The sequence below is a fragment of the Centrocercus urophasianus genome, unplaced genomic scaffold, assembly GCF_019232065.1.
Source record: "Centrocercus urophasianus isolate 14NV4802_14NV808 unplaced genomic scaffold, USGS_Curo_1.0 seq_9, whole genome shotgun sequence".
NCBI lineage: Eukaryota > Metazoa > Chordata > Aves > Galliformes > Phasianidae > Centrocercus > Centrocercus urophasianus.
Genome location: NW_024885532.1, coordinates 37,521,293 through 37,541,738, shown reverse-complemented (window position 1 = coordinate 37,541,738; position 20,446 = coordinate 37,521,293). Strand labels below are relative to the sequence as shown.

At 38.0% G+C, this 20,446-nt stretch overlaps 1 protein-coding gene across 1 annotated transcript in view; it reads right to left on the bottom strand.

Moving 5' to 3' along the window:
• Positions 1 to 1,173: 1,173 nt before the first annotated feature.
• Positions 1,174 to 20,446, bottom strand: part of TRPC6 (transient receptor potential cation channel subfamily C member 6) — a 97,369-nt gene continuing 78,096 nt past the window's right edge. The window contains exons 6-13 of the mRNA XM_042839311.1: positions 17,581 to 17,794; positions 14,974 to 15,201; positions 11,499 to 11,763; positions 9,598 to 9,793; positions 7,915 to 8,118; positions 3,072 to 3,155; positions 1,764 to 1,839; positions 1,174 to 1,452 (exon numbers count right to left, since the gene is read on the bottom strand). Of these exons, the coding sequence (XP_042695245.1) occupies positions 1,304 to 1,452; positions 1,764 to 1,839; positions 3,072 to 3,155; positions 7,915 to 8,118; positions 9,598 to 9,793; positions 11,499 to 11,763; positions 14,974 to 15,201; positions 17,581 to 17,794 (1,416 nt within the window). The 3' untranslated portion in view covers positions 1,174 to 1,303. The remainder of the gene's footprint in view (positions 1,453 to 1,763; positions 1,840 to 3,071; positions 3,156 to 7,914; positions 8,119 to 9,597; positions 9,794 to 11,498; positions 11,764 to 14,973; positions 15,202 to 17,580; positions 17,795 to 20,446) is intronic.

The following is a 20,446-nucleotide window of genomic DNA, read 5'->3' as shown; positions in this document are numbered from 1 at the left end:
TTGTTACAAGAGAGAAACCCTATTGACTGTATTAACTGAGGGGAAAATGAGATGGCATTTAGCCCACATCCACTTGGAGAAACAGAAAACAGCCAGCTATTCTGAATGTAGGTATTAGCTGGCAAGTCACAGAACTGACTACCAGACCAGCTTACACTACCTCTCCTCCAGCCAGAGACAGGGGAGTACTGCAGTGGGCAAGGTGGAAGCATTGGTGGATACTGATGATGACATGCAAGACTTTTCATTGATGAAGTCCTAGGAAACACAGCACAAACAAACAAACAAACAAACAGAAAAGGACAAGGGATGAAAACATCCAAACATGAGATTTCATGCCTTTGGAACAGCATGTTTTCTTTTGCTGTGGATACATCTGAACAAAATTCAACAATTTAAACAAGTTTAACTGTGAGGAATTGTGGTCCCCAGTGCATAACATTCCCCGAATTCAAAGGGTTCACACCTAATATTTTGCTATTTCCCAACTTAAATAACTCTTATTCAAATTTCCTTGCAGTTCGTGAGTTTTACATCAAGACATAAAAGCAGAACTTGGGAATTTTGGAACAAACTAGAAGTTTAAGGATTAATTTTTTTGGATTAAAGGAATTTCCTTCAGGCCTCAGCAACAGCTTTTCAATAAGCTTGGTGAAAAATATTTCCATCTTAATGCACCAACTCCCATTGGAACCTAGGCATCTTTCAGGACACCCCAGCAGTGACAGAGGTAAGTAGAGAAGACCTCTGAATACTCTGCTACCTACCTCTTTCAATGAGGTGCTCAAATAAATTACTTCAATATCCTGGACATATTTAAGAAAGGCAATTACCTTTTTTTATTTTTTTTTTTCCCTTTTTTTGCTAATTGGGAATGCTTGAAAAATTAAATAGATTTTGATATAAATATGTAAAAGACTAGAATGTTCCTCTTCTGCTTCATTAAAACAAACGCATGACTGTTTATTAAATGAAATTTGGAAAAACAACCAGTTAATGTAGGAAAAGTCTGGATTTACGTTTTTAATCTGTCATGTTTGGGCTTATTAAAATTCTACTCACATTTTAAAAAAGGTAAATTGAATATTAAAATGCTCTAAAACTATCTCTTCAACAGGTAATGAATAAATAAATATCAAGTCGTTTACCATGGCCACAGAGGATTTGCCAATGTGATTTCTGCAGTAAAGAACTGGAATGATGTAATTTCTGAATCCATAATAGAAATGTGAGCTAGACTTGACAAAAACATAAATATGGCTTTGAGTGGATTAATGTTCTGTTGCATTTCATAAATGTTTGGTTATCTCTTGCTTTCTTCTTTAGAGTTGATTGACAGTTTTTCCCCAAGTTTCCTTATAAGTTCTGCCAAATCTTCTGAATTTTGAGATTTTTCCTCAAGCAGTTCATACCGGAGACTTGAAATGTCCTGTTTAATCTCCTTCAGTTCACCTGTAACAGACATTAGAAGGTCATACTATTAAGAAAAGGACAGAATAACATATCCATACACCTCTCAGTCATCATGGCTTTTCTCCGGATTTCTTCACTGAACTGGAAGTGCGTGGGTATTCTGTAGGCCACTGATGAATGAATGTCGGGTTATGGATAGGAATACAAAAAAGCAGTTCAAGAAATAAACAAATCCAAAGGCAGGAGCGTGAGAGTTCAGATCAGTTCACAAAACCTTAATGATCCTTCACATGGAAGTTTGTTTTGATTCTCTGATTAGAAGTAAACATGTAATTCATCAACATACTCACCTTCATTGACTTCATCACTTTCCTTATCTATCTGAGCTTTCAGTACGTATCTTTTAATCAGACGCTTCATTATTTTCTGCAAAGAAGAAAATTTAAAAAGAGTTTTCTTATTTTCTTTCAGGCTGGACGTTAGGAAATACTACTTGTCTGAATGGGTGGTCAGGCAGTGGAATGGGCTGCCCAGGGAGGTGGTGGAGTCACCAACTCTGGAGATGTTCAAGGAATGTTTGGATTTTGTGTTGAGGGACATGGTGCAGTGAGAACTATTGGTGATGGGCGGATGGTTGGACTGGGTGATCTTGTAGGTCTTTCCAACCTTGGTGATTCTGTAATTCTGTGATTCTGCTTATCACTACAAAATTTCAACATCTGTGCTATTAAAAATATGCTATTTTTTCTTGCATTCAGACTTTTCACAGTGTAGGACTGGTCAGATTTTTTTGGAACAGTCTTTTATATAGATGCTGCACAATAGCAGCAGTGGTGCAGCAAAGAAAGCAACTTGTTTTTGCCTTATGGTTAGAAAAGCATCAGTGTTCACTACTTTCAGCATCCTTTTGTTGAAGAAACAAACTTGGTTTCTTTGCACTGCACCACTGTTGTTACTATACAGCATCTCTATAAGACTATTTGAAAAACTCTCACCTTGTCATGACTGGAATCATTATAATGCAGTCATAGATAGTAAGATTATGAGGAGACAAAAAATAAAGAAACTAATGAAAGCATAAAGGCTGAAAGATATTTCCTGTGTTTGAGGTATAAGAATATAGAAACACAACACAATAAGCTAAGCTGCTTCAGCAAACAGATCAGGAGTTTCTTGCATTTCTTTTACAATCAGAGAATCATAGAATGGCCTAGGTTGAAAAGGACCACAATGATCATCTAGTTTCAATCCCCCTCTGTGTGAAAAACTTCCTCCTAATATCTAACCTAAACTTCCCCTGTCATAGTTTAAAACCATTCCAATTCCCATTCTCTATTGTGTTCCTGGTTTTCTTAGTTTGTACTGTGCAGTTGAGGGAGTTGAAAACTCAACCTGTGTCTAAAAATAAAGATATTTTCAAACACTGTAAAATATTGCACAGTAAGGGCAGACAACAAAGACAAAACAAAACAAACAAACAAACAAACAAAACCTTTACATTTTACTGTATCTAAATTATTGCATTTATTTCTGACCTGCACAAAGTCTATGGACTTGTTTCTGACTCATGTTGCTTGGCATAAATTCAGACTGTCTTCATGATGTCAGTCTGATTTGCACAACTTCTTGACTGGGTACAAAAATAAAGTGCTTTTTACCTGATATTGTCTTGGAGGATTGTTTAAACTGTTTAAGTGGATTTCATCAGAGCTTCTTATACTTGATTGCTTCCTTTGACCAAGCTGAAACGGAAACATTACTTATAAGACAAGATAAATATAAGTACAATATTAAGTTAAATTACCTCACACAGATATTGTATGATAAAATATTAACTGCAGAGCCCAGTTCTGGGAGTATGAAACTACTGTGGTAGTCTTCATACCTGTGCAGAACTCCATCAGAGGAGCTAAAACAAGCCCTATGAGAGAATGTGCTGTAGGATAGTTTTCTTTGGATTATGTGTATTTTAAATTAGCAAAAACAATTGTACAATATATGGAGAGAGATATAGTGAACAATTATTATTTATATCTAGCATACTAAGTTGAATTCAGATGGAAACTGAATTAAAGATGTATAAAAAGCTAATGTTGCAATTTCTTGCTTGAATAAAGATACCTTAAATGCTTTGAATATATATTGGAAAACATAAGTTTATCTAATATGTTGTAACTTAAATGATGTGATTTATAACAAAAACGTTGGCTACTGTGTGCACATCGCTGTATAATCACTGTTTTTCAGAGTTTGAAAACTAATACATATTCCTCTGAGCATCACCTTTATTATTAGAATAAAAGAGAAAAAAACACCTTCTTGCTTCTTCAGCTCCTGGTTTCCTAATGAACAATTTCTGGAAATAATGTAATAGAATAAAATGAAGAATTTGCTTCCCCTGCAAAAATCACATTTGTGTGCTTCATACACTATGCATTGATTGTACTCTGCTGACTGACCACTTGGTGGCAGAAACTGCCAAGATTTCCATGTAACCTCATTTTTAGCTGATTGTTAAGCGTTCTGCCTATGGCTTTTTCCTCTCCAAAAAATTCTACTACTGTAATGAAATCAGCTTGTCACATAAATGAATGAACTAGTACATGTTTTTAAGGAAATATCAATTAAAAATTTGCACGTAAGTAACTGAAGACTGAAGAGAAGATAATTTAAATACACCAATGATAAAAACTAATAAAAATAAATATCCATCCCTCCAGGTGTGTTGTGTGAAAGAAATGTAGCGTGTATGCCATTGCTCTTAGAAAAAAACATTCTTGTTTAAATTTGCTTCTCATGTCAACTTTCTCTAGTACTGCTTGAAATTCAAAGCAGTGGTGAAATCAATTTTCATCAAGCTTAATGAAAAGCTTTAAAAATGCTGAGTCATTAAAACCTTGAGCAAATGTTGAGGGAACGTCATGGAGCTGTGTCAGGGGAGGGTCTGCCAGAGGACTGGGAAAAGAGTCTCTGCCAGAAAGTGGTTGGGACAGAACAGGTTCCCCAGGGCAGTGAACATGGCCTTAAGCTTTTGGAGCTCAAGGAGTATTTGGACGGTGCTCTCAGACACAGGGTTTGACTTCTGGATGGTGCTGCGTGAAGCCAAGAGTTGGACTCCACTGATCTTTGTGGGTCCTGTCAAACTCGGACTATTCCATAAGATCTGTGAAATGCTAGAAGATTTACCTGTAGCACATGAGACATCTGAAATTAAAAACAAGGCTGCCTTTGGCGTCAGTGTTTGTAACATCTGTGTTTGCTTTTATAAGCCATTATGAACTCAACCAGAGGCAGGGGCTTGCCAAAAGCACACTGTAGCTCCACACTTTCCTTCTAGGATTGTAATGAATTTCTTTTCACTTCTACTCTTCAGCTGTTATGAAAGAAGCTTGTCAGACTGGCTAAGAATCCACAGAGGCATGTAATTTCTTTACTGGACTCCATTCTGCTAAACTATAGCCACCATCTCAAAAATTACTGACCTTGAACAGGCCTCTGCTCAGTCTGCTGCCTATTTTAACCCACTTTAAAAAGTTACATAAAGGATATATTTGATTCAACCAAAATAAGAAACTCTTAACTTATTTACTTTTTTTGTAAGTGACTGTTGCCATATGCTCATCTTTCCACATATTAAGTCTCATTTGTTGGTTATAAAGTTTTTTTCCACAGTGTGTTGTAACAGTGCTAGTCTTTAGACTTCCACCTCTGCCTAAAACCCTAAGTTCCCCTAATGCAATTAATTTATCCCAAACCACTGCAAGAAAAATGGACTGACTATAAACTCTTTAAACAAGCCTGCTATATACAGCTATGAATCAACTCAAGTGCTTTTTACTACACTTGTATAAAACAAATATCAGAATGCTTTAGAATAAAACCAAACTGCTTTCTTGGTGGACAGGCTTAGAGACAGGCTGCAAACGGGAATTCAAAACACTGCCCAAGTGCAGGAGGGAGACATTAGGAAAGCCAAAACTCACCTCAAACTGACATCTGCAAGGGCAATGAGAAGAGCTTCTACTGCTGAAATAGCAGGAAAAGGCTGAACAGGGAAAAAGTGGGTCTGTGGCTCAGTAGAGCAGGATGGTTAGTGACAGCAGAGCTGAGGGATTTGGTGCTTTCCCTCCTTCAGACTTCACCATTAGCCTACTAGGACACTGTGCTTAGAGAAGGGCTTTGATGAGGAGTTCCAAGAGCTGGCTGAGAATGAGAGTTGAATCAGGGGCAAGTTGAGAGAGCTTGGCCTAGGCATGTTTGTTAGATCTGGGCTGCAAACACAGGTGCTGAGAGCAGATGGAGTCCTTGTAAAGGTGGCAAAAAGATCATGGAGACTGGGAGAGGTCTCCAAAGACAAATGTCAAACTCATCTTCAAAGAACCCAAAATGATGATCTTGGCAACCACAGGCCACTCAGCCTCACTTTGATAACTGGAAAAATAATGGATTGAGTTATTTTGCAGAACATTTCTGGGTACACAGAGAACTGTTACTGGGAACAGTAAGTGTGGGTTTATGAAGGCTAAAATTTGCCCGACACTCCAGGTAGCTCTCTGTGATAAGCTGACTGGATTTGCAGATGAAGGAAGAGCTGGGGATGTAATCTATTTTTACTTCAGCAAGGTTGTTACAGGCTCGAGCAGTGGGCTCGGGTGAATCTCATGAAGTTCAACAACTCCAAGTGCAATGTCCTTCACCTGGCTTGTGGCCACCCCCACTGTCAGTACACGCTGGGGGACAAAAAGGATAGATCACAGCCCTGCCAGAAAGGACTTGGGATAACAGGGGATGGCAAGCTGGACAAGGGCCAACAGTGTGCCCTTGCAACCCAGAGGGCTGCATTGAAAGAAGTGTGGCCAGTACAACAAAAGATGTGATCCTGCCCCTCTGTTCTGCACTGGTGAGGACTCACCTGGAGCACTGCATCCAGATGTTGAGTTCTCAGTACAGGAGAGACACGGAGCTGTTGGAGCATGTCTAGAGGAGGACCACAAAAACGATTCCAGGAATGGAACACCTCTCCTATGAGGACAGGCTGAGAGAGCTGGGGCTGTTCAGCCTGGAGAACAGACAGCTATGGGGAGATCTGAGAGTGGCCTTTCAGTATCTAAAGGGAGGCCGTAAGAAGGAAGGGGACAGACCCTTTAGCAGGATGTGTTGGGAAATGAAGGAAGGGGAAATGGTTTCAAAGTAAAATAAGGCGGTTTAGATTGGATATAAGCAAGAAGTTTTTTACAGTAATGGTGGTAAGGCACTGAAACGGAAAGGTTTTGGATACATTTGGAAACACTTAAGGTCAGGCTGGTCTCTGAACAACTTGATCCAGCTGTAGATGTCCCTATTCATCACAGGGGTTTTGAACTAGATGACCTTTAAGGGTCCCTTACAACTCTAAAGATTCTTTGATTCTGTGATTTTAACACTGTACTCGAGAATATATTTTACCAATATTAGGATGTTGTGGGCAAAACTCTGGCTGGATAGTTTTTATCAGAGAGCAGTAAGGGTTGTTGTCATGGGGCTTCCACTTTTTAACACAGAATCTATGAATCTATAAATCACAGGATGTTTTAGCCATGGCTCTTTTGATGCACCACAAGATACTATTGGCTATCTGGGCCGCAAGCACATACTGTCAGCTCATTCCCAAATTTTTCAACCACCAAGTCCTCTGCAGGGCTGTTCTCAATCTATTCTTTGTTGATAGTACTGACACTGCAAACTGCTCTGGCCCAGATGCAGGACTTGAGCTTTATGAACTTAATGAGTGCACATTTTCCAAGCCTACTCAGGTCGCTCTGGAGGATACTCCTTCCTTCTTGCATTTCAACTGCACCACTCAGCAAACTTGCTGAGGGTGCGCTTGATCCTGCTATCTGTGTCATCAACGAAGATATCATGTGGTATTGGTACACGTCTGGACCCTTGAGGGACAACACTCATTACTGGTTCCCAGTATCTTTACCAATGACCAGGTGTCAGGATGTGTTGGAGTGCACCCCTCAGACTTAGCAGAGGACCACAGAGATGGTGGGGGCTAAATCACTTTCCCTATCAGAAGAGGCTAAAGAAGCTGGGCTTGTTCAGCCTGAAACAAGAGTTTCATCCTGGATGGAACACTGCCCAGTCAGGTTGTGCTCTCTCTGTCCTTGGAGGTTTTCAAGACTGGACCAGATGAAGTCCTAAGCAGCCTGGTCTGGCCTCAGAACTGAGGAGGCAGTTGGATCAGACACTGCTGAGTATTTTCTGATTCTGTGACAGAAAGCAGGAAGAACTGTACATTTACAATGTTATTTTGGAACTTAACTGCTTATAGAAGTAGACAAATATTCATATTAAAAAACAAAGTAAGAATTTCAGCCTGTACCCAGGTGACTGATTTCAATCTGGATGAAGAAGATCAGGACTTTCATCAGAAAAAAATGATGAATGCTGATAATGAAAACTTAAAATTGTTTTATCTTTTGAAATTGGTAGTCAGTATATGTACTATGAAATTACCTTGTTCATCTCTGCATCTTCCTGGAAGCTTTTCTTTTGGCACATAAATGGTTTAGTGATCCATTTTTTGAGTCTGAGTAAGAGATACAGCAAAGATTTTGGACTTGGCACTAAGTTGAAGGGTACTGGCAGAGTCCTCCCTTCTTCAAAGTAAGAAAACCAAAGTTTAGCCCTTGCAAATTTCCATTCTACATCAGCATCATCCTGAAAAACAGAAACATTACTATTAATATGTATTAATAGCATCTTTAGTATTGAAGATGCTCTAGATAATGTTGTGTACTTTGAATGCAGTTGGCTGAATTTAATTTCTAATAGATGAAGAGCTTGATTATAATATGTGAAAATCACATACAAATGAATTTAACTGTTATCAATACATTTAAATTAATGCAATTTCAGAAGATCTATGGAGTTTTGATTTAGACATTGGTTCATGCAGAATGAGTGCTAATATTCTGCATTACAGCATCACAAAGACTTTTTACCCACCCGCTAGGAGAGTAATAAGAATTAAGAATACACAGCACAATGCCTAACAAAAACATGGCAACATTCAACTTCATACTCTTGGGCTTGACTGAGTAGTCATTTGCTTGGGATACTGTTGTACTTATGATTTTTCTTTTTTATTTACTATGTTAACAGAAATGTAAAACGCTCAATGAGAACATGAGATCTGATTTCCTATTTCACCTCTTTAACCTATTATTTTCTTTGTGAAGAAGAAACAGTCTCAAAATTTTAGCTAAGAATTTTACTACTTTAAACTGAGCTTATGAAAGGTTAGGGGATTCTTCCTGAATTCTTTCCACTTGCTTAAAAATGTGATTAAATCTATCATCACCACAATTTATGTTTAACATTTATAATGGTTAAAACACTTCATTTTTCTCCTTTGTGTAAATCACAGAATTGCAGGAGTTGGAAGCGAACCTCTGTGGAACCCCCCTGCTAAGGCCAGTCCCCTACAGCAGGTTGTAGAGAAAAGTGCCTGGGCTGGTTTTAAATATCTCCAGAAAAGATAAATCCATGCTTCTTCAGTCAGTTTCTCTCACCCTCAAAGTACTAAAGTTTTCAAGCTCAGATGGAACTTTCCTTGTTTCAGTTTTTGCCCACGCACCCCTTGGCCATGAGGGCACACTGTCAGCTTATGGTCAACCCCTGGACTACCAGAACACCCAGGTATTTCTCTGTAGAGTTCAAGAGAAAAGCTCAAGTCCATTCTGCAGAAATAAATAAAAGTTTTGTTCCTGTGAGGACAAAAGAAATGGTTCTTTACAGTAAAGAAGGAAACAGTGTATTCTAGACTGGCAAGGTCAAGGCATAGGAATGAAAACATCCTTGTAGCAAGGAGGACACTACTCACTACTTGAATAGTAACTACAACAACAACAAGGTATAGGGAAGATTTACTAACTCACAACATACTATCCTTTTTAGGACCCTAAGACAGTTCAGCAGCAGTTCCTTGGTCCAATCTAGTTCTTACTTCAAGCACAAGCATCTGAGCAATTTCCAGCTATTTTATAATAAAAATGAAGATTGGAATTAATATTTTTGAAAAATACATTCCAAAATCCTATGTGTTATTTTTCTTATAAAAGATGACAAGTAGGTAGCATTTCCAGGAGATGTAGACAACCAGATGTAAAACTATTTCATAACAAATGGAATTTTTACCTGAATTTCCTGAAATGAGCTGTTAATCATGGCAATAAGCATGTTCAGTAAGACAATGACCATGGTAACATTATAGACTCCATAAAGAACGTAGCCAATATTTTCAATGAACTTGTGTTTATAATTGATAACAACTGATTTAACTTCTGACAGTCCAAATATAGCCCAGAACAATGTCTTGAAACTTTCTTCAACACTAAAAGGAAAAATTGAAAACACTCACATTAATGAAGAACTGTAGAGCCTTAATGTACAAATTGCCAGCAACTGTTTTTATACGGAGTATAAAATTTTCTGTTAGCGCAATGCACAACTCCTCCACCATAACAGTATGCAGAAAAAGTTGACTACCTAATTTTATATGTATATGCTGTTCTATAATGTAATGTCATTCCTAATATTTAAGAATGACAATAAAAAATTTCATTCAGTTTAGGAATTATATGCACAGTCTCAAAAGAATATTACAGTGATTCACTATAAACTTTATTCTACATGCTACATACTTGCCTCTAATGTTAACATAAACAACAAAAATTACTAACCTTTACATGCTTCATTATAATTGCATGAACATTTCGTAATGGCAAAAATTGGTATTAATTATTACACCATTAATATGAATGGTATTCTGAAACTGTGACCTCAGCTTCTCTGACTGCAAAGCAGTACTCTTCAAAAAATGTGTCTTTTACACTGAAATCCTGAAGCTGAGCTTTTACTATTTCCAGAGATGCAGGGTAAAGATCATAAGCCATGGCATGGTGACTGATTTTCTGATTTATTTTTTTTTCAGGTTACTATTCCTCCTTTATATATATGTATGTGTATACATACAGAGAGAGAGGGAATATATATGATATATTAAGTATAAATTATATGTACACATAGACATAAATTCTAATATCTGGGGCATCTATTCCTATCTGCACCCCTCTCTAGATGTATTTTCTCTTGCTTTGATGAATAAATCTTATTTTCCAGCAACCTGAATGCAGAAGCATTGCAAAGCACATTTTGAATTTTATTGCATTATCCTTAAGGAAAAAAATTAAATTCATAATTTTTAATTGTGAATCTACCTGTCTGTATATAATATTCTATCAGCACTCTACCTGGGAATTGAAGTTTTAGGTATTTCATCTATTGTGTGAACTAATAGTAAGAAGAAAATTAGTAAAAAAATTTCCATCTTGGTCAAGTGTGTTTCTTGGCTGCGTATGCTTTGTAATTGCTACAGCTTGAATCCCATGACAGCCCAAAACGAAATGGGCACAGAAAAGAATGAGTTTTCATTCAAGTGATTTATCTTAAAATCACAGTTAGAAATAAGATGTCATAACAAATTTACACCAAATAAGTCCTGAGACAGAAAGAGTAAATTCAGAACTTCATTTCTTATGGTGGAAAAGAAAAAAGACTAATGGAATAACAAAAGTATACTTTTTCCTCCCAAGATAGAACAATCAGTTGCCATAGGAAACTATGGAGAGACAGGTGGCTTAGACCTTTGGCCAGAAAGAATATACAGAACTGCCTGAATTAAATGATAAGTATTTTATAGTGTGTATCACACTGTAGTGATCAGCCTGCTTCAGTGAGAGGACAGTGGCAGCTGACTGAGGAACCAGCTCCCACATGCTGCAAGGAGCCACCATGCTGTGCTTTGAAGTTGTAATGCTGACTGCCCTCACAGCACGATCTGTCCTGCAGGCCCAGGATTAAGAGCTCATCCACTAACATACAAGAGAGAAAATGACTACTTAACACAACACAGAGTGATTTTTAAAAACTATTATAATCTTATGCAACAATTAGTAAATGTAATATATACAATGCAAGCAACCATCTTTCCTCTAAAAACAGCCCACAATCATTAAAGTCTAATCAGTTGTACTTACGTTGTAAATGCTTCATTTTGCTTCGCTCCCAGATAGTAGGAGTAGAGATTAAACATTCCTATCATGAAAGCTACAAACACCATGATAAATATCACCATGAACTTGAAGATATCTTTCACAGTTCTGCCAAGTGATATCTGCAGCGGTCCAAAGCTTTCATTGGCTGGTAAGATATAGGCTATTCTGGAGAAACTCAGCACTACTGCAATTGCATACAGGCCTTCAGATATGATTTGTGGATCAGACGGATCCCAGTTGATTCTGGCTAGAAATGAAAGATGAGAATTTCTGTTAGAATTTTGAAGTTCACCCTAGGATATTCACTGAAGTGCTGTTTTTAGGTGCATAACGGTGAACCAGAGTCATTGCAAATTGGATCTGAATTCAATGGAGCAGTGCCTTGAATGGTAAAGGTACAACCTACATTTTGTTTTTCCTTTACTGTACATTGCATCATGAATTTTCAGCTATTTTCATTAGTAAAAAAGTATGAAACTTTGCTGACTGAAAGTAAGGAGCAGTTATTTTTTACCCTTTTGAAATTAAAAACCACATAGAAAATCGATGTCCTCCTGTAAGCAAAATCACCAAGAGCTGTGAATACTTAGTTATTCATCTGGCTTCAGTGTGCCATGTATAACTGCTCGAATAGTGCTAGTAGTGGTTGTACACTACTTCACAGTGCTCAGTGAATGCCTTACATGTCACCAGAAATAAAAGTGTAAGAAAGGAAGGTACTTCACTAAGATTGAAATAGAGGTAGGATACTGGCTCTACTTACTGTACTTAATAGGTCTCCACTGATTATAAATGAAAGACAAGCAAATTAAACAGTATGTAAGTTACTTGAATGTTCTCCAAATCAGTGAGTGACAATCCTGCCCACAACACAGGGTTGGAATTATTTGATCTTTAAGGTCCTTTCCAACCCAAGCCATTCTATGATTCCATGATTCTGTGATGCCATGGTGCTGTAATTCTATGATCAAGTGAATGTGGTATTGCCATTTGATAGGAAACACATTCATTTGAAGTGAAGGAACATTCAAGTTTGAATCTACTTAAATAAATCTTTGTAGAAAAACATCAGAATGAGAAACTCAAAGTTTTTTAAGTTCAATTCACAATTATGCTTCAGAGAAAGAGAAGAGGTTAACCTGGCATGGATTTCATACACCCCAGCAGAGTGTAATCATTGTAGAAAATAAATAATTTATATGGAAATGAAGACAATCACTGACTTATTGCTAAAGTACTGTTCTGAGCTTTTAACTAACAAATAACTATTTAATACAAGTCAGTTATTTGAACAGCTTTACATTTTATCCATTCTCAATGACGCTGAGCAACAATGCTTCGAAACACCCTTTGTAAGTCCAAAAATGTTATTCTTCAAGGAACTTACTGCCATGCCCATATTCAAGTCACGGCAATGAAATGAATGGCGGTGGTTTTAGACATAGCAAGAGTCAGTACAATCATTCCCTTTCTTAGCTGCTGTGTGCTTCTTGTGGGTATGTGCAGATTGTTTTGTTCACTGAGCTATTCACTCTAAATGCCTAGAAATCTGTATAAACATGATGTATTATGTATTATCTGTATTTTTAATCTGTATAACAGAATACTGTCCCATTTTCTATAAAGAGACATAGCTGTGTAAGTTTTACCTCATTTTTTGTGAATAATTGAAAGCAAAGATGGAAGATGTTGGGTTAGTAGTTTTCCAGGTCTCATAATGGGCTGTTACCATACACCCATTATTACCATAGACAGAATTTTACCACACATAGGTATTTTCCAAACAGGCTTAAGTGCACACACATATACTTAAAAAATTGCTCAGCGCTGCTCAAGTGGAAAATAAAGCTGCAACTTCTTTTCAGGAGCTGCCTTCCCAGCCGTGGTAAAATATCATACAGCATAAATGAGATAAAGACTTGTGCTTGTCATATCCAGAAGCTGTAAACATAATGTTTGCAAGTTCTTCAAGTAGGTGTTATCTAAAATGGAATTAAAATGTAACTAGTTGCCTTTGTAACTTAGGTGAAACTTTCTAACTTCTCTGCAAAAATTTAGAAAACTATAATTTACTGGGTTTCAAAATAAATATTATTACTCTTTTTTTCCACAATCTGGATGATGAAAAAATGTAACCTTTTCAGGAAAAATACTGGGCACATTGAAATGTGAAAAAGAGATGTAATTTGAAATCCAGATAGGAATATCTAATACAAGGAAGAGAGATGTGGTGTTATTGATTGTGAACACAAATAAACAGGGCTTAATCTTTCCTGAATTGTGCAAAATAGCTTCTACCCACTTCTCATATGTGACAAGCAAGTTTACTAACAAGTTCATTTCTTATTGAGATATTAAAAATATTAAAATAATATAATAGAGTCTCTGGGCAAAGTATTCAACTGTAGTTAAAGATACATCACTTATGTTGGCAAAAAAGTGCATCTCATTGCTTAGCTTTACCCCTTTGTTAAATTGCATACATCTCATTCTCAGTTGTTCCAATAGAAATGTTTGCAGGATAACATTGTGCAACTGAAAAGATTAAATGACCAGGATCAAAATAATGTAAAATTTCTGAATTTAGATTATTTCAGAGCTTGATGTCTAGAATTGTTCCCAAGAAATTGTATGAGTACAGTAGGGATGAGAAAAAGAAGTACAAGTCCAGAACTTCTTTAACAAGTACATTGTGGAACTAATCATAAAATCATAAAATCATAGAATGATATAATCATCAAGGTTGGAAAAGACCTCTAAGATCATGCAGTCCAACCGTCAACCCAACATCACCATACCCACTAAACCATGTCCTTCAGTGCCACATATACATGTTTCTTAAACACCTTCAGGGACAGTGACTCAATCACCTCCCTGGGCAGCCCATTCCATCAGCTGATCACTCTTTCAGAGAACAATTTTTTTCTAATATCCAATCCAAACCAACCCTGGCACAACTTGAGGCCATTTCATCTAGTATTATCACTAGTCATGTAAGAGAAGAGACCGATCCCCACCTCACCACAACCTCCTTTCAGTAGTTGCAGAAAGCAATAAGGTCTCCCCCGAGCCTCCTTTTCTCCAGATTGAACAATCCCTGTTCCTTGAGCTGCTTCCCATAAGATCTGTGTTCCAGAGTCTTCACAGCTTCATTGCCCTTCTTTGGACATGCTCCAGGGCCTCAATGTCTTTCCTGTAAAGATGGTCCCTAAACTGAACTCAGCGCTTGAGATGGGGCTATAGCAGTGCCGAGTACAGAGGAGTGACTGCCTCCCTGCTCATACTGGCTGCCCTATTCCTGTTACAAGCCAGAATACCATTGGCCTTGGCGACTTCAAAACACTGCTGGTTCATGTTCAGCCAGATGTTGACTAACACCCCAATATCAATTTCTGCCTTAATGTACTAAATAAAAGAAAATCTATCAATAAATTTTAACCAAATGCATTCAACTCACCCAAGGTGTAGTATTTTATGTTGGGCTCCAGTGTTGGACTTGACAGATCTTTCATATTTGCATCAACCAAGTTCTGGGCTCTGGACGCGTGCCAAAATGCCATAAACCTTGCTATGAATGATGCTGCAAAAATTGCTAACATACCAAAATCAAGCATATTCCATAATTCAAAAAGATATTCCTTTGGACCTTGAGACCAAATTTCTTTACATTCAGACCATATCATGCCTAGTAAAACAGAACAGAAAAAGCAGTGTATTCTTTTAACTTCATTTTATATGATATTTTATTATGTACAGGGTATGTCCTTTGTTGCAGTCATATCAAAACTGTTTTAATCTTAGGGAGCCAGAATAGAAACGAAAATCTTTGAACCTGCTCACTCATATACATGTCAGTACTTCCTCCTAATGTGCGTAATAATACTAATCTTTCATATTGCTTTTGCCTATTCTACTCCAAAAGCTTTCAAATAAAAGAATGGGAAGTGAGTTGTCCATCTGTTACGAACACAGAAAGAGACTGAAAGCACAGAAATGCTCTGGCATCGTACAACCGTAGCAGCAGAACTCACATATTCTCATTTGCAGAGGACCCTGTGTGACAAATGAGCATGCAGCTAAGAATCTTACCTAATGCTTTGTGAACAGGGAAAGTATCTGTTTGATTCCTAATATTAATTATCAAATAATAGCTCAAAAAATTAAATCTGGGAATATAGCATCCTTCATAGCATCCCTTTTATTGAGCAAATCCTTCCCCTTTTCAAGAAAAAGTTTTCAATCATGAAATAAATTTCCAGAATTCTTGAAAGTGAAAATAAGAAAACAAAACTTTTCATATTTCCTTTTTCATATAATATTAATTACATTAAATAAATTCAATATTACATTAAATGAATTCAATGCTATATCTGTATGCACTGAATTAATTTTTCATAAGTCTACACCTACTTCTGCATGACAGAAATAAAATAAATAGATTAAATTCAAAAACTATACATTCAAATTGGAAAAATACTGTTTATTCTCCAATTTTCAAATTTAAACATTTATATTTACAGGATATTTGGAAATCTAAGTGTTATATTATCTCTGTAAAACACAGTTATACTCATTTATACAGTTATCTGATGAAATAATTAACAATTGTCAATGTCTTTTAAGGTTATATGAATTAGTTGATGTAAAAAAAAACTCCAATTTCAATCACAGATAGAGCTCATAAAGGCACAAACATTTAATTGTCTAAGTTCATGAGTGGAAGCAGATTTTGTTCATCTTAAAAGTAACTCTCCCATACTTAATAACCCTCCCCCACTTAATTAATAACCAGAACCTAGATCCTTAAAACATCTGTGCAACTAAACCTCACTGGAATCATAGAATGATAGAATGGCTTGGGTTGGAGGTTGCTGAGGTTGTACTTGATCCCACCACCTATGTCATTGATAAAGATGTTAAAGAGTACCAGTCTAAGACCTGATTTGTCACTGGCCTCCACCTGGTCACAAAATCACTGATAATAGCCTTATGGCTGTGATATTCTAACCAATTCCTTATCCACCAAATAGTTCCCCCTTCAAATCCATATCTTTCCAATGTAGAGATAATGATATGGTGGGGGATCATATCAAAGGCCTTGAACAAATCCAGGTAGAATGTATCAGTTGCCCTCCTTTTGTCCACCAATGCCATCACTCTACCACAGAGGACCAGTAGGTTGGTCAGGCATGACCTTCCCTTGGTGACTCCATGCTGGCTGTCATGGATTACGTACTCATCTCTCGTGTGCCTCAAATCTGTTACAGGATGACAGTTCCATCATCTTCCCATGCACAGAGGTGAGGCTCATCAGCCTGTAGCTCCCCGGGTCCTCCTTCCTCCCTTTCTTATAAATGGGATTGATCAAATAAATTGAATTAGACAGCTAAGATATTTTTTAGACACCCTGCTCAGCTTTTTCTGTTAAATAGGACCGTGTCACAGAAGTGAACGGGTTATCTCAGAATATTTTTCACAGCATACACTTCATTCCTAAGCTGGACGGAAAAAGTCTACCTCTGGATACTGTGAAGTCTATTAGTTAATGATTCTCATTAGTTAATAATGCATTAAGCTCTATGTAGTATTAATTCTGAGGAAATACTTGCAACATGAGCAGAATATTAGCAGAAATGGAGAACTGGACACAACGACTTTGGCCCACAAATGTGCAAATCTTTCCCCATGGAAGCTGACACATGATACAAAACAAAACAAACAAACAAACAAACAAAAACAACAAACAAACAAACAAAAAAACAACCAACCAAACAAACAGAAAACTGGTAGCTGATTTCCTTAGCTATCCATAAAACTGCATTTATTCATATCGGAGATGCAGTTTTTGCCTAAGTCCTTTACCTGAATATTTGTGATTAACAAGGCACATGTAAAGGCCTACTGACATCTAGTAAGAAATATGAGGCCAATGTTGGAATGCAACCCTCTGACTAAATTCACTTTGTTCAATTTTTTATATTAATCCTTAAAAGCAAAGGATTAATTTGAGTCTAGCTTCAGTGAAATCACAGCAAGACAAATTTAAGGAATAATTAATCTTTACCTATTACCCAGGAAATAATTAACATCTCCATCCATGAGAAACACGATGTTTTCATTCTAAATAGCTGTTTTACATTGCCTGTAGTTTCATTGGGCCGGAGCGTGGTGCCATCAAATCTGTCAGCTGCATTCATGACAAGCAGACCAAGAAAAATGGTGAAAGAAGCTGCATGGGCTACAAACTTCATAAATGGTCCACGCATAATCCTTCCCAGCTGTAACAGAGGTTATAAAACAAAAAGATATTGCATTGCTTTCTTCCAAAATAAGAAAAATGAATAAAAAGAACAAGAACACAGACAAATATATGTTTCAATAACACAAAGGAACACAGATTTGGAAATAAATTGTACTAAAATGCTACACTGACAATCACATTTAAAATTTTCTCCTTATTTGCTATCTCCAGAGGAATAATTTCATTACTCACCTTCACCATATATATGTTTCTATATCAGTGTTTTGAAATAATTCTATAATTCTTTTGGGGCATCTTTATGTCTATTATAGGTAATCAAGAGAAGTATTTATTATAGTTGTTAAATATATTTCAAACTTACATTCCAGTGATATTTATGAGGTAGCAAAGAAACTGGGATTTTGACACTTACTAAAGGCATTGAAATATCACCAAGAGCACATTATGACTAAAGAATTCTGTTTCCTAACTTTCATGATGCACAGTTTGGCAGTTATTTTGCAGTCTTTTCAACTTACTCCCCCTTTTAAAAAATGTCACTAGGCCTCAAGAGGGTATGTTTATAGTTTTGTAGTGTCTTTATTTCCTTTCTGACTCCTTTGATGGAAACACTCTCGACTCTCAATGTCTAAGCACTACTGCATAACTGTGTAGTACAACATTAAAAAACCTAAAAGTTCCATACAAACTTATGCAAGGCTGAACTTTTAATCGTTATTTACTATAGAAGATATCTTGAAAGTGCCTGTATAAATATCAAAAGTCTTAGCTAGTTCACTTAGCTGGCAACGGTAAGAAAATACTTTTTTAGCCTTCTGACAAAAATCTCATGGTAAGAATTGAGTATCACGGATCCCAGACAAAATATATTACTACCTGTGGTCAGAAAAAGGGAGAAGAAGGCAGAAAGTTAAATTATCACCTTAAGTAGTTTTGCTACACTTTTTCAATAGCAAAAACAGAATATTTTTGACTTTACAATCAGCTTTCACAGAAAGAAAGAATAAGGATGCAATGGTAAGGTCTCAATCACATTAAAAAAGTAGATACATATAAAGAAGATACTCTTGAAGAAACACTGTCAAGGTGCAATCACGGAGACGTGGTGGGACAGCTCGCATGACTGGAATGTTGTCATGGAGGGCTATGTGCTTTTTAGGAAAGATCGGCCAGCGAGGCAGGGTGGTGGAGTCGTTCTTTATGTGAGAGAGCAGCTAGAATGTATTGAACTGCACCTGGGGGAGAGCGGTGTAGCAGTGGAGAGCTTGTGGGTGAGAATCAGGGGGCGGGCTGGTATGGCTGACACTGCTGTGGGAGTGTGCTACAGGCCCCCCAGTCAAGAGGAGGAGGTTGATGAGGCCTTCCACAAACAGTTGGAAGCAGCATCACAATCCCAGGCGCTGGTGCTTATGGGGGACTTCAATTATCCAGACATTTGCTGGAAAAGCAATGTGGCCAGGCATGCGCGGTCCAGACAGTTCCTGCAGTGTGTTGAAGACAACTTCCTGATGCAGGTGATTGAGGAATCGACGAGGAGAGGGGTACTGCTGGACCTTATTCTCACTAATAGAGAAGGGCTTGTCAGGGAAGTAAAGGTCAGGGGCAGTTTGGGTTGTAGTGACCATGAGATGGTGGAGTTCAAGATCCTCAGTGGAAGAAGTAAAGCAAAAAGTAGGATTGCTACCCTGGACTTCAGGAGAACCAACTTTGATCTCTTCCGGGGCCTACTTGGAGATATCCCATGGGCTAGGGTGTTGGAAGGCAAGGGGGCCTGTGAGAGCTGGTCGGCATTTAAGCAGCTCTTCTTCCAAGCTCAGGATCGGTGCATCCCTGTGAGGAAGAAATTGGGAAAGGGTGGCAGGAGACCTGTGTGGATGAGCAAGGAGCTTGTGCGCAAAGGAAAGAAGAAGGCCCATGAAATGTGGAAAAAGGGTCTGACTACTTGGGAAGAATGCAGGAATGTTGTCAGGGCCTGCAGGGATGCAACAAGGAAGGCTAAAGCCCATCTGGAATTAAATCTGGTGAAGGGGATAAAGGATAATAAAAAAGGCTTTTTTAAGTATGTTAACAGTAAAAGGAAGACTAAGGAGAACGTGGCTCCCCTGCTAAGTGACGGGGGTGTTCTGGTAACGGGGGATGCTGAGAAGGCGGAGATACTGAATGCCTTCTTTGCTTCTGTCTTCAGCAAAAAATCTCCCCCTCGGGAATCTGAGACCCTGGAGGTTAGTGAGAGGGTCTGGGGAATGGAAGACCTCCCTTCAGTCAGGGAAGAGGTGGTCTGAGAGCGCCTAGGCAACACCAATGTTCACAAATCCATGGGACCCGATGGGATGCATCCACGGGAGCTGAGGGAGCTGGCAGAGGTGATTGCTGAACCGCTTTCTGTCATCTTTGAGAGGTCTTGGAGGATGGGGGAGGTGCCTGAAGGCTGGAGGATAGCCAGTGTCACTCCGGTCTTCAAAAAAGGCAAGAAGGAAGACCCAGGCAATTATAGGCCAGTCAGCCTCACCTCCGTCCCTGGAAAGGTGATGGAACAGCTGGTGCTGGATGTCATCTCCAGACAACTGGGAGAAAAGGTGGTTATCAGGAGTAGTCAGCATAGGTTCACCAGGGGGAGGTCGTGCTTGACCAACCTGGTAGCCTTCTATGATGTTGTCTCTGGCTGGGT